Source organism: Meriones unguiculatus, chromosome 3 (genome assembly GCF_030254825.1).
Source record: "Meriones unguiculatus strain TT.TT164.6M chromosome 3, Bangor_MerUng_6.1, whole genome shotgun sequence".
Classification (NCBI taxonomy): Eukaryota; Metazoa; Chordata; class Mammalia; order Rodentia; family Muridae; genus Meriones; species Meriones unguiculatus.
Window position 1 is genome coordinate 57,631,301 of NC_083351.1, and position 23,594 is coordinate 57,654,894.

The 23,594-nt window shown below is 47.9% G+C and overlaps 1 protein-coding gene across 4 annotated transcripts; it reads right to left on the minus strand.

Annotated features, from left to right (window-relative positions):
* Positions 1–512: 512 nt before the first annotated feature.
* LOC110551298 (amiloride-sensitive amine oxidase [copper-containing]) lies at positions 513–23,594 on the minus strand. Of its 4 annotated transcripts, XM_060380034.1 has the most exons (7): positions 23,461–23,594; positions 19,966–20,318; positions 10,160–10,239; positions 2,896–4,469; positions 1,819–2,104; positions 1,369–1,501; positions 513–1,139 (listed from the first exon to the last, which is right to left on the minus strand). In XM_060380034.1, the coding sequence occupies exons 2-7, from the start codon at positions 19,993–19,995 to the stop codon at positions 873–875; spliced, it is 2,370 nt and encodes a 789-aa protein (XP_060236017.1). In that variant the 5' UTR covers positions 19,996–20,318; positions 23,461–23,594; the 3' UTR covers positions 513–872. The 4 variants fall into 4 exon arrangements, with proteins under 4 accessions (XP_060236017.1, XP_060236018.1, XP_021497462.1 ...); XM_060380035.1 differs by lacking the exon at positions 10,160–10,239; XM_021641787.2 differs by lacking the exons at positions 10,160–10,239; positions 19,966–20,318; positions 23,461–23,594 and adding an exon at positions 6,934–7,015.

Genomic DNA, 23,594 nt, shown 5'->3' on the forward strand with positions numbered 1-23,594 from the left:
TCCTTGGAGGAATGTTGATGGAACCATATTTTTCCTTTTTAACAATAATTCAGATTCATAGAAAAATTGAGCAGAAGGCATAGGGTGCAACCCTGTTTCCCCTGGGGCCTTCACAAGTTCCCCCCCCCACTACCAGCATCCATAGCATGGTATCCATGTGTGATAATGGTTCACACACACACACACACACACACACACACACACACACACACACGATGGGGCGGGGGGTGGGGTGGGCATTATTCACAGGAGCTGCTTGCTTTCTGGTTTTCATCAGCTTGTTCTCTTCTGAGCTCTCTGAAAATGCTCTTCTAAGCCAAGTACAGCTATCTTTTCTTGTAACAAGAGACGGTTAGAATCTGTTTTATTAGCCCACTAGCCTTGCGTGCCCCTAGGCTTTTCGTGTTTTACTGACAAAACTGCAACAAATCACTATATGTATTTGCAGGGTTTTTGTGTGTGTTTGTTTAGGAAGAGATCAGGGGGTAAACCCCAGACACTAGACCAATGTCTAAATGGTGAAGGTGTCATTTTATTAGATTTTCATACAACAGTTTCCTTATGTATGCTCATCACTGAGGTGAAACAGTTTCCCTGAAGCCTCCTGATAGGAAGATAAAAGCCTCCAATGTTAAAAAACAAAACAAAACAAAAACCTGAAAGACCCACAGCCCACCTGAAGAGAATCCTAGCATCCTTCCCTTGCTTGGGTCATGGAAGTCTTTGGCAGGTATAGTTCTGAAACATGAGTAGAGCCCATGGTCAGCCCTTGCCTGCTGCCAAAAAGGCAACATACAGGGTAGAAGCAGAAGGGTATATTGCCTGTCTTTGTGGGGCTCTGAGGCTATTCAGCAGAGGCTGGGTCAGAACCATCACACAGGCCTGTAGGTCCCATTGTAGCTGAAAGGAGGAGACGTCAAGCAGTCCCTGGCCTCAGGGATCCAGCGCTGGACATGGTTGAGGCCTTTGTCCTGGGGCCACACTATCACAGTGTCTCTAGACGCCAGGGATGGGTCCTTCGGGAAGAAGTTGAAAGGCCGGATCAGGAAGCCCACAGAGTTCCCAGGTGTGGCTGTGTTGGGGACATCCTCTGAGTGGGGGATGTGCAGGAAGCCCACTGTCACCCAGGCCACCAAATCCTATGGGAGAGACAAGGCTTAAGTGGACAGGACAGTGCTGAGTACCAGCCACCCACGGGCACTTCCGCTTGGGTCATTAAAAATGTGTCTACAAACTTCCTGAGATGCTCTCAGTCCCATTAGAGAGGTGGGCGGGTCTATGATGACCCTGAACTTACCACACTCTGGAAAAACCATACTTCTAGAACCACAAGGCCTGAGGTGGGCAGGGGTGGGGATGGCTCAATACCTCCTCTTCAATGTTCTCATTGTTCTGAAGGAACTCCTCGAAGACCACAGGGGGGTCCCATGGGTCATTCTGGTTGTAGATGCTGCTGCTGTAGCGCTCGGATTCCCGATACTTTGTCACTGCCAGGGGGTACCTGCAGAGAAGAGCAGTCAGGCGTCTCTGGGCACCGGGGCTGCCCTCGAGGCCCCTCCAGGGAAGCATCTTCAGGGCTGAAGATGGGGAAGTTGTTGCTTCCACAGAATGATGATTATTTCCTGGGACTCTGCAAGAATGCCCATCAGCATTCAAGGGCCAGGAGCCCTATGAGCAGCAGGCACCCCTCCTCACCCCCCCAGTGCAGGAGAATGCACACCTACAAGCACACACAGACTCAGGGCCTGGAAGACAGAAGCACCAACAGGCACACACAATCGCTGAAGGGAGCCCCTGCCCTTCCCTGTGTCTCCTCACCTGGCCCAAGTGACAGCCCGCTCCTCCTGCCAGCCTGGTGGCAGCACCTGCTCAGCCATAGAGTGTATCTGCAGGCGGTAGCTGCGCCTGTGGCCCCAGCGGTTCTTTTGGGGGCTGCTAAAGAGCAGGTACTTGGGCAGAGTCTGTCCAAAGCGGAAAGCAGCCTGGCGCTCCCGCAAGTACTGGGTCTGCTCGAGTGTGGGCTGGACCAGGGAGTGACTTGGGCTCCAGGGATTCGTGATGTTTTCCAGCTTTGTCTTCAGTGTCTGGAAGCTGTTCTTGGTGCCTGGGTACATGAGAGGAGACAGATGGAGGGTGAGACTCAAATATTGGGAGAGAAACCTGGCTGTTTGTAACATGTCCATCTTAGGCCACACCTAGAGCCAGCAGTAAAGAAGATACAGTGCTGAGAGCAGGCATTGGCCCAGTGCCTGGCATCACGGTGAAGGCAGTGACAAAGAAAAGGAAACCAGGGGAGTTAGAGACCAGCTCACAGGTTGGTCATGGCATGAGGTATGTGCACATGATCCCTTGCAGATCTCTGGAGAGCTGTGTTCTGGTACATTTTGTGGTCTGAACCTTGGCACAAGGGCAGCCATGTTTGTCCAGCCCCAAGGACTGTTAGTATACTATGGGTCTGAAGTCAAGTGGGACTAAAAGGGTGGAAGCTATTTACCTGGTCTTGGTATTGCTCTGCTTTCAAATCTGACATCAGCTCTCACATCCCTGCTGCTCTTACGTGGTGACATCATCTATCCATGAAACACATGGAACAACCCCAGAAGACATGGAGCCCCGTTTCAAAGTACTGGGTTATTCATCTGCACAGTTCTCCCTTCCTCACTCTATATATGCCAACCTACTGAGCCCAAGGCAAGGACAGATGCACACCTTCGTACCTGGAAACCCTAGGGCTCTGTTCCCTGCCTCAGGGACACATGCTGCTTCATGCCGCTAGGAAGCAGACAGGCAGAAGAACCCTGATGTGACTCAGACAGTCTCAGTCCATGCCCTGTGGAGGGACTCTATTCATGAGAAGCAGCGGAGTGACTAAGACAGTCTGGTACTGAGTCATACCTGTCACATCCAGGTCAACACGGTAGTGTACTAGGTGAGTGTGAATGTTGCCAAGCAGGTGGGTATGTAGGCGAGTGCCATGGCGCAGACCCTGAGGGGTGTAGAAGGTTGCATGGACATAGCCAGTGGCGTGAATCTTGGTCTCCATCACACCATTAGGGTAGAAGATGAAATCCCAGATATAATCATAATTGTAGACTGTTGATGTAGTCCGTAGCACCAGCACATAGCCCTTCAAACCCGCATAGAAGTTGAAGCCGCCCTTGAAGTTTGAGTCAAAGTGGCGCCTAAGGGGCACCCCGGTGGGCATTTCAAAGAGGCAGAGAGCACGTGGATAATGGACAGGACTGTCACTGTCATAATAGTGGAAGGCATCTAGGAAGGTGGCGGTCTCTGGACAGTCGATGCCAGGGGCCAACTCGTGAGTGACACTGCCCAGGCCCCAGCCAACATCAATATACTTAGTCTGCATGCCTGCGGGTGTGTGTCCTCCGTAGAGCGCCACCGCCTCTTGCACACTGACCTCGTAGGCAATGCGCTCACCCCCAAAGAGCATGTTAAAGATCTGCAGCCCAGAAGAGGATCTGAGCCGGTAAGAGAAGCTCCAGCCCCCGTAGAGCACGCTGTTGCCCTCCAGCTTGTATCGGGGGCCGCTGGGCTGGACCACGTGGGGGCCAGCCACAGAGATGGGTGTGAGGAATTCCCCCCGGGGCTTGTAGGAGGAGAAGAGTGGAGGCTGCTCTGTCCCTTCAGGCAGCAGGTCCTCCAGGACCACCGTGTCCACTTCTCCATCCGCGTATTTCTGAGCCAGTTCCTCTGGGCTGTTGTAGAACTTGCCGTTATACCAGAGCTGCAGGACTCTCCAGTCCTGGACGTCTGTGCTCCCGTGATCCACAAGGATCTCCAGCCCTGTGGGGTGCAGGAAGTAGCCTTCCATGTAGCGCTGCATGATGAGCCAGCTCCTACGCTGACCGGACTCCACTCCACGGGGGGCAACGTCGGTAAAAGTCAAGCACCGGGTGTCACAGCCCAGGAATGAGAAGCCAGTGGTGTCGAGGAAAAACTGGTGCAGGGGCTTGGTGGTGTTCTTCAGCATGTGGTAGAGGAGGTCGTACTCTGCTTTGGAGATGGGTCGGGATGACCAGGATAGATGGTGGCCTGGCCTGGGGCAGAGTGCTCGAATGTAGTGGGGCTGTGGCAGGGGCCCCACAGCAAACTCAGTGACATTGGGGTGCTCCTGGGCACCGAAGAAGATGATGGCTCTGGCTTCCCGGATGGGCCTTTTTCTTCCAGTGTTCAGGAATTTCAGCACATGCATCTTCTTGGGCATGAGCATCTCAATGAGAAACACGGAGTTCTTGGCCAAAGTCAGCTTCTTGGACGGCTGCAGCCCCAGCTCCTTCCTGTTCATCAGGAAGCTGCGCACAGTCTTTATCTCCTGGGGGCTCAGGTCTGCAAATACTCCAGATTTGTCATGTGGAGTCCTCACGGCAGGTTCTGTGCCTGCCATCTGTAGAACCAATATGACAGCTGCCCAACCGAAGGCCAGCCTCATTCGTGCCAGCCTCATGGCTCTGGAACACAGAAGGGGAGGGGAGAGGACTTGAGAACAGCCTTCAACTTACTGTCACCTCACAGAACCTTGTCCCTCATCCTAGCACTTTGCTCCCTACTAGCTTTCTCCTGCAAGTCAAACAGAAGGCAGAGGTGGGGTCTCTGGGTCCCCACTCTTGGTTCCTAATTCTGTCTAGCTCTCTCTGCACACACCCACTGACTTCTCTTCTGTTTACTTCTTGAACTCATGCTGAGTTTCTTGTCTACACACATTCCCATGTTTGGTCCTTTCTGGCAGTTTACTTCAAAAGAGGAACATTTCCCTCAGTCATGAGTCACAGCAGCCCAAGAACCCAATCTCAAATGCCATGAAGGCTTGTATCCTGGTGGGAAAGACACTTGTTTTACTCAGAGCAAAGCAATCACCTTTTCTGAAATTGTTTATGTGTGTATTTGTGTTTGCATAGCTGTGTAAGGGTATGTGTGTATGAGTGTGCTTTGTATTGATACATGTGTAGAGGAGAAGTCAAATGCCAGTGTCTCTTCCCTTCATTCTCCACTTTTTTTTTTTTTTTTTGGTAAGGCGAGTTCTCTGACCTATACCTGGAAACTACTGAATTCATTAGGCTTGTCTCCAAGCATTCTCCAGGCATCTTTTGTCTCTGCCTCCCTGGCACTGTGATCTCAAGCCTGTGCCACCACTCCTGAAATTTCATGTGGGTCACGGGGATCAAACTCAGGTTCTTGCACTTGCAGGAGTGAGTTCTATCATCTGCGTCATCTCCCCAACAATAAAGGTCCCTTTAAGGGCCACCTTCTGAAGTTCAGCACAGGCGTTCAAAGTGTAGCCTCCCAGTTTTGTCCAAGTTTTATGTCCTGCCGAATGACATCCTAAAGAAAACTTGTGGGATCTTGGCCACATTGCTTTAAGTTTTCCAAGGTCTCAGCTGTGAAATAGAAATGACAAGAGCGTCATGGTTCACTCTAGGCTCATCCCCAAAAGCAAATCAGATGTTAAGTAAAGAGTGTGGAACGAAGCTGGCCTTCCGGGAACACCTGGGCTGTTAGCTAATCTTTTCCTTTAAACTGACCCCTTGATGATGCAGTCTGGACCACAGTACGGGGGTGTGGAGGACACTGCAGACCCCATAGGGAGCACAGGGACAACCCTGCTCTCTGGTCCCTCATTGTAGTGTGAGCATAGGGGTTCCTCTATCATCAAAGGCTCTAGGAGCCTGCTAGTCAGGTCATCCCGGGCAGCAAGTCAGAGAGAAGCCCTTCCTCTGTCCTTTGTGGGGAGGGCGTGGTCAAGATCTTTACCCCCTAACCCTGTACCCAAGTCACCAGGAAAACACTGTGTATGCATGCAGGGCAGGGTCTCTGGGGTGCTAGGAGTCTTAAGTGTCCATCTGTCAGAACTCCCATGTACCCAGAGGTGAGGCTGTCTATCAGTTCTCCCGGGAGAACTCTGCTTCCACACACATGTTGGCTTTTGTCATTGTCATGAGCTCCGAATTCCCCAGATTCTAACCTGACCTTGCTGAGGCTGGGCCTCCACGGGAAGCCCCTCCCTGTGACACTCCTCAGCAGGAGAGCTACTTTGTGTCTATCACTGACAACGGCAGGTTCAGGCGGAACCTGGAGTCCAATACAGACACTTCCACCGGCTCTCCTACTGGACTGCTCAATCCTGAACGCGCTTGAGCTTTATAGCTACCTTGACCAGGAAGTGGAGAGCACTGCCCCACACCCTGTCCCCCGCCTTCTGCCCCAGCCTCTTTTGCTATCAGCACCCACCAGCATGTTCCACGTGCAACAACTGAGTTACAGGGAAACCCTATTAATACTATTAATATCAAAGCCGATGGTACAAGCAGAGGATCCTGCCATCTGCAGACAGGCCCCTGCCACCACAGTGTCAGGTAATAGTCTTTTGTCCTTTCCCTCAAATCCTCTAAGCTCTCCATATTCCTCCCTCCCTGCAGTTCTCCCTCTGCCAACCACTGATCTTTTACTGCCTTCCTGGAACGTGGGGATGTAATCTTAGCATAGGCATTGTGTGTTCCTAGTGTTTTCATGCTCTTTATGACCAGACTCCGTCTTATCCCCAAATGTGTTTTGCTTTAGCCAGTAGGAAGGCAATTCAGAAGACATTTAGAATCCTCTCTTCTGAAGTCACATGGGCAGTGTGTGTGTGTGTGTGTGTAGCTGAAGCAGAGCCATTGAAGCAAGGGAAAATTTGGCCTCCACTGACCCTTCCAGCTTCAAATGGGAGGAATGCCAGCCCCCTGTAAGCCACCCTCTTACAGGAAGCTTTTCTCTCACCCCAGAGTTGCCTTCAATGGCCTTCAACAGCCCATTCTGGGCTCTTGAACTTCCTGGATCCCCACTCTGTCTTCCTGTCTCCTGACCCTCACACTGTGCCTGGTCCCCTTGCCCTTGCCCCTTCCCTGCTGACCTGTTTGCTGTCCCATCAGAACGCACCTGTGTGCTCTGCTCCGTCGCTTCCCAGAGCCCAGACTTTGTTCCTGGCCACTGACCCCAGAAGTCTTCTTGAAGATATTGGACCCCGCCCCACAGGGAGGGACAGGGTGAGGTGTGGATCAACCAAGCTGGAGACCTATAGCTCATGGGGTTCCTCCGTGGAGATGTGCTGGGGTGCTGCTGGCTGAAGTACAAGTGGCCTTGAACTGTTTCCCTGTGATTTCCCCTTTAACAGTAGCACCTTTCACAAGAACTGTCCTTGGCTTTCTTTGTTACAAGCTGTGTAGTGTCATAATTTGTTAACACAGTGCTATGTTCAGATATTAGAGTGAAAGCTAAGGAGACATTTACTAGCCAGTTTGCTTTTCTCAGCTTTGTTATTTATTTATGGATACATACCCACATGTATCCCCAAAATTTACACACACACACACACACACACACACACACACACACACACACACTCAGAGATAGAGATAGAGAAAGAGAGAGAGAGAGAGAGAGAGAGAGAGAGAGAGAGAACCATTTTGTCCCTTTCCTTTCCTCCCTTTGGTAACTTCTAGGTATCCCTCTCCAACCTCTTTCATTTCTCCCAACTCCCAAATTGATAGTCTCTTTTTCATTGATTATTATTGCTATACACATACATACATATATGTATATATTTATGTATGGTGTTAATGCACAAATAAATAAACTCAATCTGCTAAGTCCAATTTTATTATTTATGGGAATAAGGTTTTAGGGCTAACCATTTTGTACTGGATAACAAATAAGCAGGCTCAACCCTGGGAGAGGCAAATTTTCCCTCTCCCAGCGATTATTTAGTCATCTATAGTTCTCTGTCTTGGGGTGGGACCCTGTGAAAATTCTTCCTTCCGTATCTCTTGTCTGTTAATATTGCCATTCTTCTGGCCTCGTTGATGCAGCCATTTCTAGGAGAGACTGTCTCACAGCAGGCTTCTTGGCTTTCTGGCTCTTAGAATCTTTCTGCCTCCTGCCTCCTTGTCTATCGTGTTCCCCAAGTCATAGATGCAGGAGCTATGATGTTGGTGCATCTGTTGGGGCTAGGATCCCCACAATCTACTGATTTCTCCGCTGTGGCCAGGTGTGGCTTTCTGTGATGGCTTCCATTTGCTGTAAAGAGAGCCTTCTGGTCCATTCTTAGCAGGAAGCAGACCCTGACAAAACAGGGCTGATGAAGACAGTCACCCAACAGCAAACAGAGAGCAGTGGATGCGTTTATAGAGCTCAGAATCAGAGAGGGAGCCATTTGAAAGAAAGAGAAACTGCCTAGTTGAGCCTATAGAAGAGATTTTTTCAGCACTCTGGGATCCTGGCAGACAGGAAAAGACAGAGGTGTGTCTCTGAGACAATTTTGTTAATGTGGGTGTGTGTCAAGTCAATATTCTGGGACTTTGAATGGGGTTAGCTCTAGCCAGCACAATGACTATGGCTGCGGTGAAAGTGAGAGTTTCTGTCTTTAGCGTTGGGAATTCTTTGTGGGCTCAACGATTCCACAGAGCCTGGAGACAGTTCAAGGAACAACCTGACTGGAAAGACAAGAAAACAATTAGTAGCATGAGAAGGTACTTGCGCAGGTTATGAGTGAAAGGAGGAGTCACAGACAGAAGAACGGGGTTGGACCCCTGCCTCACACCTCACACCCGTGTGAACCTGAAATAGACCAAAGACCTAAACATACACTTGGAAGCATAAAATTCTTAGAAGAAAACAGAGGGTTAATCTTAACCTTTGGTGTGATATGGGAGCCTTAGCAATGACCTCCAAATCACACACACACACACACACACACACACACACACACACCAACCAAAAAACAAAAACAACACATGAAATACAACAGATAAATAGTACAGCAGCAGCAATAAATGAAGGACAAACAATTCTATTTGAAATGGACAGATGGGGCTGGAAAGACAGCTTGGTGGTAAAGAGAAAGTACTGCTCTTGCAGAGGATCTGAGGTTGATTCCCAGCACTCATGCTCCCTGTAATTTCAGCTCCAGGCAGTCAGTACCCTCTGGCCTCCTCTGGCATCCGTACTCATGAGCATCTACCCTCCCCTTACGCACATCGCATAATTAAAAACAAAATGGATTTTTATCTTAAAATGTGCACGTATTTGAGTAGACATTCATCTGAAGAAACACATCTCATCACTTCAGTTACCAGAGATGTGTGCATCAATGGAAGGACAACTTCCAACCCCTGCCTGCTGCTTGGAAATGGTTCATTGCTGTCAACTCCTGTCTTCCCACTGTGCTCTCGAACATTGAAGGTTATTTCAGCTGCATCTTTAAACACACCAGTCTTCCTCTCTCTACATCCCACCCCTTCCTATGTTCTGTTCACCATTCATCTGTTCTCTAATGTTGTTGTAAAGACAGAGTATCACTGTCTGGCTGGCCGGGAACTGCTATCTAGGCCATGCTGGCCTCATACTCACAGAGATGTGCTTACTTCTGCCTCCCAAGGGCTGTGATTTAAGGCATGTGCCATCATGCCAAGCTCCAGACTCCATTTTTATGAGATCAATGAGCAACTTTTTGACTTCCACATGTAAGTGAGAACACAGAGAATCTGTGTCTCTGTACTTGGCTTATCTCACTTAACTTATTTCAGTCCCAGTGATGGAAGTTCTCAACATGAATGGCAAATATCTGAGGTGACAAACATGCCAAGTTTACTGATCATTACATATAGATATGTCAATGTATTTAAATGTCACCTTTTATTTTGCAGTATTTACAATCAGTGTGTGCCAAATAAGATAAAAATATCAACAATAACAATGAAATATGTAGAATGGAAAAATGTGGTTTATTAACAAGTGTTGGCATGCTAGGGAGAAATCTGAACTCCTATGCTCAGTTCTTGGTAATAAAATGAGACAGTCACTTGCGAAAACATGACTATAAATTTTCCATACGATCTAGAAATTCCACTGCTAGATAAATGCTCCAGACGAAAACATGCATTCAAATAGATGTGTGCACAAATGTTTACAGCAATATTAGTCATAATTGCCAAAAGGCAGAAGAAAGTTGCATGTTTAACAACTGATAAACAGTTATTCATCCATAGAGGGGAATAAATACTGGTATGTGTTACACCACTGTTGGACATTAAAACCACTGTGTTAAATAAAAGGTCACGAAAGGTCACCATTTACGAAAGGTCACCGATTAGACGGTTCTACTTACAGGAGGTGCCCATCATCTCCAGAATGGACGTGGTCTATAGAGCAGATTAGAAGTGTTGGTTGCTCAGGGCTGGACATGGGCTAAGAAGATGGAGAGAGATAAGATAAGCATGTGTGTCTGTCATCTATCACAATCTGCTGGAGTGCATCCTTTAAAGGGGTAAATTGTGGGTATGATTTCTTCAATACAGCAGGTTTTTAAAAACATGAGTGAAATAATATCTAGACAACACAAAGACTGCTTGCAAATCAGAGACAGCAGTCTCTATATACCCCAGGGTAAAGAATCTCAAAGGTAATTTCGAAGGAAGGAAACCAAGAGGGCCCATTTGGAAAAATTCAAAGTGTTCTGCAGCGAGATCTAAGCAAGCATCCAGTAATAGCAGGGACTGGGCAGCTGGAGGATGCCAGTATTGCCACAGACATGTAGGCAAGAGGAGCCTGTGGGAGAGGGGGCAGAGTTGGTACAGATGTTCTGGAGTGCAGTTAGCAGGGTGTGGACAGTGAGGCTGCTGCACACATGCCCCACAGATCAGCAATTCTGCCTATTGGTGGATGTGGCAAAGGTCCTGGCAGGCCCAGAAGTGCGGCATGGACCCCAGCTGCTGTGGAGGTGGGGAGCTGGAGGTTGTTGGAACTCCACGCAGAACCCCCCCAGGAAATCTTAAGATATCCCCCAGGAGGGGAGTTTAAGATCATGGGAAGAAGCAGGCTGAATGTCAGAGCACGATGCTGCCAAGTTAAAATGAAAAGAAATGCACACAAAGCCACTGGACATATTTTTAAGAACCAATAAAGGATGACATTAAACTCATTAGGTTCCCTGGATGCTGTGTGATTTTTCTTGGGAAAATGAGAACAAACTTCTATTCATCCCCATACAAGACACCAACGACAGACAAAAGACACACTCCACCTAAGTCTAGTTTGCTGGACCGATGAGTTTATTGGGTTTCTTAAAGGATCATGAGTAACTCAAAGACAACATATGAAAGATGTGTCCTTGGGTTTCTCTGACTGACATCTAAGAAGCTCCATAGAAAGAGCATCTTCCCCTCAAGCCGTTGCTTCCTGTTTATGAACCCTGGGGAGTGGTCTTGTAGCTTTCTGAACTTCCTGGGCCTTGCAGGTTTTGTTAGCTGTTGAGGTCTTACGATCCTTCTTCCTCTTTCCGGTAGGGAATGCTTCAATTAGAAGGAAATAGCTATACAGCTCACAACCCCTTCCTCTAACTCCTACGTTCTTTCCACCCCTTCTGACACGAAGTGTTGGGTGTGGGGTGTGATGATACAAAGGGCTGAGCGCTGGACTTTATACCATGACAAGAGTCATTTATTCTCAGCAGCTTATTAATATCTGCGGTAACCACCACCCACTGCAAAAAAAGAACATTCTCTTTAATGACCAGAGCTCACAGCGTTGATAATCTGTGGGCATACACACGGGTGTTTAGAAAGCAATTTGCTAGGCACATCACATCTGTTTAATAAAGCTATAGCAGAGGCTTCCCCACTGGGGCCGTTGACATCCTGAATTATAGTTCTTTGTCCTGGGTTACAGTACCGAACGCGGTTATTTCCTGCATAGTGGGCTTCAAATCTGATAGCAAAGGAGTTGTTTGTACCCACAATAGTTGTGCCACTATTGCACAAGCAGAAATATATTGTTTGAAAAGCTGGTGTTACAGCACGTAGGATGCATAGCTGAGCAGAACTGTTGATAATAATTTTCTTTCCAGCAACTTGCACAGTGCCTTCTGAGACTATAAAGGCCAGTCGTGGGGGGGGGGGGAAGAACATCTAGCTCAGGCCAGGTTTACTTCCCTATGACCTGTTGCAAAAGCATGTGGTATCTTCAGCAACAGGAACTCATCTTGCTGTAGAGTATAGTCAGCAGTAGTGGCAATAGCCTGTATGGTGTGGCAGCCTCAGGAGTTTCTCTGGCCATGACTCTTAGGGAAGTAGACTACCCTTGGCACTGCCATCTTCACTCGACCACTCCACCCTTGGCACTGTCATCTTCACTCAACCACTCCAAGAGGCTCTAGGGGTGCCCTTTCCCACTCACACCTTGTTCAAACCCCTTGCCTGCTATTTTTAATGTCTTTCCAGATGTTTTTCCAACTCTGTATGACACTCAAGGGTTATGTAATGGAATTCCACAGTGAGTGAGAAGGATCTCTGAAGGCCCACCGCTGTCCATTCCAAAAAAGAAATGACAATTGTTCCCAAATGGTTAAGAGGATAATAAACAAAAATGTTAGTGAGGTTCAGCGTAGCGCAAAAAGATCCCATCAGCTTGGCCAGTCATTCAGTCAGAAGAGCAGCAACAGCATAGATGAGAGACACTGCCTCCTCCAGCCCTCTGTAACCGGCAGTCATTTTCCATGAGCAGTCTGCTCTCCTCATCTGGGGAAGATGAGGATGCTGCTGACACTGACCGACCAGGCTGTGGCCATCACTCCTCCATCGGCTACACCTGACTGCTGAAAGTGCCTGGGATGGAGGAACGATCTCAGCCCCCGAACCCTTTCTTTCCTTTTTTCTATTTTTTTTTTAAGATTTTTAAAATTTTATTTTATTTTATTAATTACACTTTATTCCCAAATAAGATTTTCCCCCCATAAGCCCATCCCTCCTCCCCTCCCGATCCGACCCTCCCTTCCCCTTCTTCATGCATGCCCCTCCTCAAGTCCACTGATAGGGGAGGTCTTCCTCTGCTTCCTTCTGATCTTAGTCTATCAGGTCTCATCAGGACTGGCTGCATTGTTATCTTCTGTGGCCTGGTAAGGCTGCTCCCCCCTCAGGGGGAGGTGATCAAAGAACAGGCCAATCAGACTGTGTCTGAGGCAGTCCCTCTTCCCATTACTATGTAACCCACTTAGACACTAAACTGCCATGGATTACATCTGCGCAGGGGTTCTAGGTTATCTCCATGTCTGGTACTTGGTTGGAGTATGGGTCTCTGGGAAGACCCCTGTGTTCAAATTTTCTGGTTCTGTTGCTCTCCTTGTGGGTTTCCTGTCCTCTCCATAACCTACTATTTCCTACTTCTTACATAAGATTCCGTGCACTCTGCCCAACAGTTGGCCATAAAGTCTCAGCATCTGCTTTGATAGTCTGCAGGGCAGAGTCTTTCAGAGGCCCTCTGTGGCAGGTTCCTAGGTTGTTTCCTGCTTTCTTCTTCTTCTGATGTCCATCCTCTTTGCTTAAAGAGGGGATATATACACATCTCACTCTGGGGACCCTGTGTACCCCCATATGTTTAGCCTTTTCCACCTGCGCCTCTCTGTCATTTAATCTTCCCAGCTGAGCTGTTGCCCGGGCTTTGAAGCTTCCCAGAGGCTCACAAGCACTGAACTTGGCTTCTTGATAATATTTTCTCTAGGAACTGTCGCTCCATACAGATGCTGCTGCATTTGCCCGAGAGTGAGCCAGACAGGCCTTTTTGCTTACTTGTTATTCTTTTACCCTCTTTTGATTAACCTGGTTTATATGTTGGTCTAAACCGTTCAGATCTGCCAGAGCCTCATAAAAATCATGACCCACCCCAGATCTCAGCAGTGACTCTAACACTCTCTAAGTTAATGCTTAACCAAGTTTATTTCTTAGCTTTCCTGTTGACGTGTTCATATCCAGCCCTATGAATCGGCCATCAAATACCATGTCTTGCGTGCCATTTCCCTCAGTAATTGTCTTTTCTTTCTTGCCTTCTAATGACCGATTTTCACAAGGACCTCACCTAGTGTTAACAAGCATCCCTGGTTTCTCATACGAGACAGTCCTCAGGTGATGCAGCCTCTGTCTCAAGGAGGGATGGGTAGCTAAATTACTGTCTCTCTGCTTCTGAAGCGCTCAGACAGACCCCATCTGCCCGCACATCCCAAAGTTCATAAGCCTGGTCGTAGAAGGTTCTTGAATGCCCCATTTCAAAGTCCGACTTGGGGTGTTACCTGACTGTCATAGTTCCCACACTGCACTGTTACTTACGTGTCTGTCTGCTTCCTGGATTACCGGATCTCTGTGCTGTATTGATGGCTGGCCCGGAACTCCATCTTTTATCTCTGTTCCCCTTCTCTTCCTTCCTCTTTATTGATTACTCACAGAACTTCCAAGTTTTGTGCCTCTAGAAATGAATCTGTAGCATGCATCTGCTTTGTACTCTCGGTCCCTTGCATCCTTGCTAGCCGAGAGAAAAGGCAAGTCCACACCTCCATCTCTTTCCCCCCCTTTTCCTGCTTTTCCTGACAAGCCAGAGGCTGATGTGGAGGAGCATCTCTATGGTTCTTTCTTTTGTAATTCTCCCTTGCACAGGAAGCCTTTTCTGGGAAGACAGACAAGCCTCGGGTGCATGTCTTATTACCCACGTCGAAGACCGTGCATCAGCTGTTGTGGCCTGATTATGGTCCAGTCCCACATTTGCTACTTCAGGAATAATTATATGTTTTCTAGTTTACCAGCTGGCCTGAGGCTATCCCTTACTTGGTGAATGAGTCAAGGAGACATATCCCACATCACACAGGAAGACAACCTCCCAGGGATCTCCCCCTAAGGATGTTTTACTCCCAGGCAGCTTTCTCTTACTCAATGTCTTGTCACTCACCACCAAGGAGAATGCAACTGACATTACAGCAAAGAGACACACTATCAGGTTACCCCAGGAGAAAGGTTGCCGTACGGGGATTGGCCCTGCAGATACTCACTCTTGGAACCATTAACTTTCATTACATGCCCTTACCACTCATAACAGGTGACAACTTTTCCTAGACTTGTTTTCAGTTCTGTCAGTCTCAGTTCAGTCAGCAACTGTATTTTGTGGCTTTTCCTGAGGGAGACATGAACAAATGTCTATTCGCCCCAGATAGGGCACCAATGATAGACCGAGTTGCACCCTACTCTACTTTGGTGAATCAGCGATGGTACTGACATTCCATACAGGGGCATGGTGAGGGGTTTCTTACAGGGGCATGGGCAACTTGAAGAGAGCTGCATCACTGTAAGACCTATCCAAGAATGGGTGATGACTCACAAGAGCTGCATCCCTAGAAGCTCCCTGCCTACTGCATTGCGGCTCTACTGGAGAGAATGTCCCTGAAGATTACTCACTGTCTATAGAAGGCCCCTGGGGAGGGGCCTTATGGGTACTGTAGCTTTCTGAACTTCCTGAGCCTTGTAAGTTTTCCCATTCTTTTTGTTTGTTTGTTTTTGTTGTTGTTGTTTTGTTTTGAGACAGGGTCTCACTATGCAGCCTTGGCTATTGTGGAACTTGCTCTGTAGACCAGGCTGGCCTCAAACTCACAGAGATCCACCTGCCTCTGTTTCCCAAGTGATAGGATTAAAGGTGTGCACAACCACTGCCTGGCTTCCTCAACTTTTTAGCTCCCCTCAAGACAGATTGTTAAATTTTGAGAATAGAGCTGTACAATATTGCCTGTTTAAAGTAGGTAGCATATATAAAGGCAACAGGAGTGAAGCTTTAGAGAGGTTTGTAAGTTTGGAAGGAGATTTCCCTTGTAAAATGCCAAGATGTCTTTTATAAATTGAATGGCATAAAATGAGCTTTTGTGACTGGCTGCTTTCATTTTAACAATGGCTTTAAGGTCAATCCACATACATATGCATGTATATACAGGTACATATAAATGAAAGAAAAGAGCTGGGAAGATGGGTGGGCCAGTAAGACACTTGCATCATAAGACCTGAGATCAGATTCCCTCATAGCCATGTGAAAAGCCAGGTCTGGTGGTACACACTTAAAATCCCAGAGGCAAGATGGGAGATAGAGACAGGTACATCCCTTCCACTCATGTGCCAGCTAGCTTAGCCTACTTGGAGAAGTTTCAGAGCAATGACAGGCCCTGTCTCAAACAAAAGGTGGAGGGTGACTAAGGAATGCCATCCGACATCACCTTCTGACCTTCACACGCACATGCATAAGCGCGTGAATACACAGATCCACACATGGGTATTGCTACACACACACACACACACACACACACACACACACACACTCACACACACACACACACACACACTCACACAGACACCTTCATGCACACACTGGCATCTCCACACACACACACACACACACACACACACACACACTCACACACACACTCACACAGACACCTTCATGCACACACTGGCATCTCCATACACACACACACACACACACACACTCACACACACTCACACAGACACCTTCATGCACACACTGGCATCTCCACACACACACACACACACACACACACACACACACACCCCTAAAGATAAGATGGAGCCTTGCATGGGCCTCTGAAGTCATTCATTGTTCAGGCCAGTTCTACAGCAGATGTCCGCAATGAAATAAATAGATGCCAGAGAAGATGGGGTGAGTGACTGCTGTCTGTGACACTGAGAGATGGAACACTACCAGCCTCACCCCTGATGGGCTGGGGAAAAGAGAGTACAAAGAGTGGTTCTGCCTGCATGTGGAGATCTGTGACACACAGCGAGGTTTTCTGTTTTCACTAAAGGAGCACATAGGGCAGTGTACAAGAAGGCATAGAAGAAATGCAATAGGAGTGGTGCTGGAGAGGCAGCTGCAGGAGTGACATTTCTCTCTAGACTACAAACCCTTGAGCCTCCGGGCTGTCATAATATATTGGTCTTCTTGGGATCTTGCTACAAAGTGCCAAAATTCAGCACAAGATAGCAAAAATGGATTCTCTTGTAGTTTCAGAGGCCAAAAGCCTGAAATCGGAGTATTGGCAAGGGCTGGATCCTTCCTTCCTCTCCCAGCTTCTGGAGTGGACAGTATCCTGATGCCATCCTCTATCCTTTGGCTTGTAGGTGCATCATTCCAACCCCTGCCTTCACTGGTGTCCTGTCCTGAATCTCTGTGCCTTCTCTCATGGTCTGGATGTACCAGTCACTCACTAGCTCATTCAGTAGTCCATGCTACTCCATCCTAAATAAGCCATCTGTAATGATCCTATTTCCAAAGAGGCCCATGTTCTGAATCACAGGAGGCACGCGATTTAGAGATGACCATCGTACAATCCGACACGCCCTCTTCTCCTACCTCACTGTATGGAGCCGTGCAGAGCAGGTGAGTGGCTTCCCAGGCCTGTGCTCTGATGTGGATTGCTGGGGCTCTGGGAATCCAGGGAGGAGCCATTTGGGGTATGACAAGGGCTGAGGAGTAGGAGAAGGTGCTCTGGGTAAGGAGAGGGTGGTAATAGAGTCACATAGCTGACATGAGTGCTTTGCCCTTAGGACACATGTGAGCTACTTCACGAGGGTTGTGTCACTGTGCTAGGGAAATGGGGATGAGGGGGAAGCTAAAGTAAGGAACTCCTAGAATGTGAGGTGAGAAGGACTTAAGAAAACACAATGGAGACTTAAGAGAAGGAGATGGCTTTTAGAGAGGTGCCCAGGGAACAGAAATCCTTGGGTAGAAAACCTAAGGCAACATCATCCATTTAGACTGTGTGTGTGGCCTAGACTGGCTTTGGGTTTATGGCAATTCTCTTGCATTAGATTCTAGTGTTGGCTTACACCAGGCCTACCTGAGGCCACCAGCCTTGATTTAAGTTTAGTGAACATGGTGGTTGGGGGAAATGAGTTTAACATCTGAGGATCCAGGCTCTCTGACCATGGCTGTGCCATCCCTTCTTCCTGGGCTCACAGCTGCCAGTCTTTTCCTATAGTTGTTGATGACCTCACTTCTTAGGCACGGCCCTTCCCTCCTGCAGTTAATGATTGGTGACAATTACAGATAACATCTGGGCAAAGATTGCAAGTCCTCACCCTTCATCTCCTCAGCTGCCTATCTCTCTTAAAGGCACAGAACCGATTGACTTAGGGACAGACTGCTGCCAGCTGGGGAGTCCTGGGAGGTGACACCGTGTGTAAAGTGGATGCGGAGTCCTGGGCTCATCTGGCTGATGTAGGAATTGACTTCAACGTAAAAGCCTCAGGGGGGATTCGCTGAACGCCAGGCTCATCAGGGACAAGAGTCTGCCTCTTGCACTGCTCGGTGTGAGACAGCCTCCAATGAGACTGAATACCATTTAAAACAAAATTTATTTTAAAAATTACTGCAATTCCGGGATAAAGAAGACTATGACACGGAGCTAAGTACAGAAATAAATAGTGAAAAACAAAGTGACTCAGGACTGGAGGGATGGCTCAGTGGTTAAGGACACTTAGTGCTCTTTCAGAGGACCTGAGTTCAAGTCCCAGCACCCACATAGTGTTTAAAAAGGTCTATAACTCCAGTTCCAGAGAACCCCACATCCTCTTCCGGCTTCTGTGGGCTTTGAACACACGGTACAAAGATACATATGCAGGCAAGACACTGCACACATACAATTTTAATTTTTACTTTTTTAAAAAAAGAAGACTCAATAAAGAGGGTTTCTGTCTTCTGGTCTCACTTCATATTTCAAAGTGTCCCCCATATCAAAAAGTTGCAGAAGCTAACAAGTAAAACCCGCTACTCTCACTCAAAACCCTGTGGAATTGGCCTTGCTGGTAGCCAGCGACTGAGAGGAGGAGGCCAGAGCCAAGGGAGAGAAACGCTTTACCATGCACAGTCAGCCAGAACCCAAAGGGTTTCAAGAACTCTCATTTTAAAGGATCCTATTATTCACACTGAGTCACCCAGCTTCTGACCAGGAGACCATGAGAACTGCAGGGTTGGACTCTAACCAGTGGGTACTCTGCAGGAGAGACAGGTGTGTCCTCAAACAAATGCAACAGAAGTCACATGCTCAGTGAGACCCTGACCCCTTCTGAAACCCACACAACTGACAGGATGAAAATGCTAAATGCCAATGAGCTCCTTGCAGATTTAACCTCTTGAGTAGGTCTGTCTACAAGGGGGAAGAGCAGTGTAAGTATTCCTGCCCCCGAATGTTATTTTCATCAGAAGCTGACCTTCTGTTACCTACCTTGGGCTTTCTAATGGGTTGTCTACATCCACTCATTGCAAGGACCTTGCCTTTAAAAAAAATTAGATCCTGGGCCCTGGGCCCTAAATAAAAACTCCTCTGGTTTCAAGTCAGTTTCCAACCAATCTCAATTTGTCCTGCTCTATTATGCAGAAAAAGGATTTCTACCCCCCAAGAACAGGTTCAGGCCAGTGTCACTCATCAACTGATAGTAGCCAAAGGATATTAAAGACTTGGCTCTTTCTTCTTAAGATGAAGGAAAGCATAGGGATGAAGAGACAGCTCAGTGGTTAAAAGCAGTTGTTCTTCCAGAGGGACCAAGGCTCAGCTCTGGCAGTCACAAAGTGGTTCACAACTCTAGGACCAGGGGAACTGAAGCCCCTTTCTAGCCTCTTCAGGCATGAGGCACATACATGGTGCATAGACACACATGCAGGCAGAATACGCTTACACACACAATAAGTTAATTTTAAAATGATTAAGGAGAAAGAAATCTCTGATGGAAGAATGAGGTAGATAGGGATGTTTATGTAATCACAGATTTAGAGCCCTCTTTCAGTCTGTAAAGTGAAAATGTGTCCATTTTCCCCATTGTAAGTTGTGCATGGAATGATCCTGGCCCTATCCTTTCTTACCCTCTACTCCTGTCCCAGGAACAAAGTGCACCATGGGAGATACCACAGGTCTACAAATAAACAGGGCGTGGACTCATATCTTATATGAGAAAAAAAATTCTCTTGAGGCAAAAGGATGAATCTTAAAATATGCCAGCTCTTACTGTAGTGTAGTTAGACTAGAAGAGTTGATAAGATGAAGGAGAGGGAATGAGGCCAAATGCACAGGGCCATGGAAGGCTCATTATCAGCACTTACCAGGAAGAGAGGCTCCAGGCAGATGAGCATTGACAACAAATGCACTGCTGAGGCCAAAGTCTCAGATCATGGGGTCTGGGCTTCAATCTTGCTGACATTGTAACTCTTCTTCTTCCGATTTCCAGTCTTCCAGCTCAATTCTGCTTACAGTTGCCACTTGCTGAAGCAGTGAGCCTGAAGTGAGGAGTCTTCCATGAAGAAGAAAGAGATGCTATGCTGGGCCTGAGAGAGGCTGAAGATGGACTGGACAGAGGAAGGTTGGATAGGATAGTCGACATTTGTGTCCTATTTGGGCCTCAGAAGGCAGCTGTCTTGGTAGGAAGCCATGTTTCAGTCAGCAATTAGCTTAACAACTGAAAAATGCAAGAGAGGGGCAGAGAGATGGCTCAGTTGGTAAAGTGCTCATGCTACAAGCTTGAGGACCTCAGTTCAGATCCCCAGCACTCACAAAGACTTTTCAAAAGCTAGGCACAGTGATATGTTTTTATAACCCCAGCACTGGCGATGCAGATGCTTCCCTAACGGTTGCTGGCAAGGCAGTCTAGCCGATAGGTGAGCTCCAGGTCCAATGAGAGATTCTGTCTCAAAACTGTAAGGTGGAGAATGAAAAGAAGGCTTTCCACACTGACTCCTGGCCTCCATAGGCATATGTATATTCTCTACACGAACAAAGAGATAGATGGGGATTCGCTCAGATCAGTAGCCATCCCTATGGTCTAGTCACTCAGGCTGAGCAGGGCGAGGCTTGAAACATATCTTGAGTGGCAGTTACTGGTTTCTTATTTTAAGCTGTCAGAATCAGGTAGAAAAATCACTGTCTAACCCCGGGTGGCCAGTCCTTAAAGCTGACTCTTCTTCTACCCAGTGGCTCCAATGTGAGGCCCACAAAGGAGACAGGGGCCCTCACAGGGACAAGAGATAAGTAGGTTCTTGAGCCCACAATTCCTACTCTAGAAACATAAATATGCCCCTTCCTTCTCCCGTTGAAAGTATTCACAGAATGTGCTCCTCCCTTATTTCCAAGTCCTTGTCCCACTTATCATGGGGATAGAATCTGCCTGGCACAGAGTGATGTCAAGAATGAAACAGGCTAATTGATCCATATCTTATACGAGGAAAGGTGTCTTGAAACACAAGGAAGTAACTGTTTGAAAAGGGTATTTTCATGAGCAGTGGAAAATCACAGAACCCTGGAGATACAGGAGCGACACACCAGTGCAGAAGAGCAAAAGAGGGACTTGCCTTCCTCCTGTCCAGGCCCACAACTGACTGGACAGAGTCCCCCCACACTGCAGGTGCTCTTCCACTCTCTTTCCACTGACCTATATGCCAGGCCCTTCCGAAACACTTTCATAGACACACCTAAGAGAAGTTGTTATCAATTCTTCTGGTGCTCCCCGCCCATGTGTCTCGTTGCTGGCTTTCCTCCTCATAGCAAAGAAATGACTCCAGAAGGGAAACAAGTGAGATGTTTGTGAAATACAGATGAAGGAACACACATGTGAACAAAATTTCTAAAGCCCCTTATTGGAGAAAAAAAACAGTGGGTTAACTAGACCCTTCAACTCCCTAGGGAGAGGCCTTACTAGGGCAAGAATTCATCACCCAGTCAACCCTGGACATCAGAAGGAAACTCCAAAAATTACAAATGGGACCACAGGCCATCTGAATAAGCTAGTAGACTTCGTCAAACAAAGGGGCAGAATGAGAGCTGAAATCACGGCAGCCATCATTGGAGATGCCTTGGCTAGAGGCCGCCAGGTCCAGATAAGCCCGGAGGAACTCACTTTAAATGCAAGAGGGAACCCTGAGGAAAGACTGTACCAGGTCACAACTGACACCCTGTTCTACCTGCCAAGAAACGGGGCTGGACACCTGGCACTAGAGAAATGACTGTCCCAAGTCTTGGAGGACACAGAGACATCTAAAACTCTGGTGGCCATGGAAGGCATGGATGACTAGGGCAGCCTGGAGAGATCGTCATTGTCCTCACTATCACCTTTGAGGGAACCAGCGTTAACTCTGGCCATTACGGGAAAAAGCACATTTATCATTTTACTAAGATATGAGAGCAGCTTATTCAATTTTACCTACACTTGCAGGTAATAATATCTCAGCCCACAATTGTTACTGAGGTGAAAGGTCATGTTGATGCAATTCACGTCTCTAAACAAATTGTGGTTCATGCCAACGGCCATCAAGAGATGGTGTTGAGACCTCTCAGGGCAATAGAAAAGTTGACTGGTACAGGAATTGAGAAATGGGACCATCCCAAATTAGAAAGAAAAACAACTGGACCTTGAATAAGGGCCAGCTAAGAAGAAAGAAGAACAAGTTAGGTGATTTAGGGGAGGACTGTCCTTGAAGCTGTAAGCGGCCCGCTACAGAACCGAGAGATGGGAGAAGAGGGGAGGACTGTCCTTGGAGCTGTGAGCTCCCCGCTACAGCTGCCAGCCCGCATTACTGCTATCTTTTCTGCTGACTAATCAATGTAAAGGCCTGATTTTTTTTTAGGAATAAAAACTCTGTGCTTAGTATGCTCGGGGTCGTCTCCTGCTTTGAAGGGACGACCCCCATCGTGATCGGAATAAACTGCCTCTTGCTTTTGCATCGAACCGCGGTCTGTGAGTCTCTTTGGGGAGGGAGCGGTACGGACCCTGCACTGGGAGTGCAGGTTTTGCATGTGGTGCATCGGCCGGGAAACTGACGTGGCCCTTCCCCGACCCTCACCAGACCGGGTTCGGAGGTCAGGTTGAAACAGGTCAGTCATTTTGTTTGTTTGACTTCAGGTTTCTGCAGATTCTGTTTTGTTTTGGTTAGGCGCCTGTCTGAACCGTCTTGGTTGCTTCATTAGGCTATTTCGATTGACGGACGCGTCAGATAATCGAAAAGCCAGGAAGCTGGAGGACGCTCCAGGCTCCGTTTGTTGGGAGGTTGGATCAGAGACGGTCCTCCTCCCGTCTGAGTCTGATTTTGTAGAGACCGGCCGGGGAGCCGTTCCGTTAGGGCACTGTGGTATCACCCACAAGGGCGTCCTTGTCTGATTGCTTGTTTGGTTCTTTTTGTCTCTGTTCTTGTTGCCTCTCTGACTTTTCTGACAGAAGATTTCATTATGGGACATAAGGGTGTAGTCACAGACGGTGACTACACCCTTATCCCTCACCCTTGCCATTTCTCAGAAGTGAAATATAGGGCACATAACCTCTCAGTGGAAGTTAGAAAAGCGAAGTGGCAAGCCTTTTGCTCCTCGGAATGGCCTGCTTTTCAGGTTGGATGGCCACCGGAGGGCACCTTTCACCTTGACACGATTCTTGCTGTTAAGGCTAAGGCCCTCCAAGCGCAGGGGGGCCATCCTAATCAGGTACCTTATGTCCTAACCTGGGAGGATATTGTTCGCCATCCACCCCCCTGGGTGCACCCCTTTGTTCTCCCCACAGAGACTCCGTCGACAACTGTTTGTGCCGTTAAGGAAGAGGAGAAAAAGAAAGTACTCACTTTTCCAGAAGCAGACTTCCTCCTTTTTGACCTTCTGCCCCCTTATCTGCCAGCCATGGCCCCTACCCCTGCCAGTTCCCTGGCCGGTTCTCCTGCCAGACCTCCGACCATTTCCCCTGTCAGTCTCTCGGAGG

Bases quoted from the DNA above. Each gene is read 5' to 3' on its own strand.
- LOC110551298 (XM_060380034.1), bottom strand. From the start codon at position 19,995: ATGCTCATCTGCCTGGAGCCTCTCTTCCTG. The intron at 4,470-10,159 runs GTAAGTAGAACC...TCTGTGTTCCAG, and splicing joins GGAGATGATGGGCACCTCCT to AGCCATGAGGCTGGCACGAA. The intron at 1,140-1,368 runs GTATTGAGCCAT...TCTCTCCCATAG, and splicing joins ATGAGAACATTGAAGAGGAG to GATTTGGTGGCCTGGGTGAC.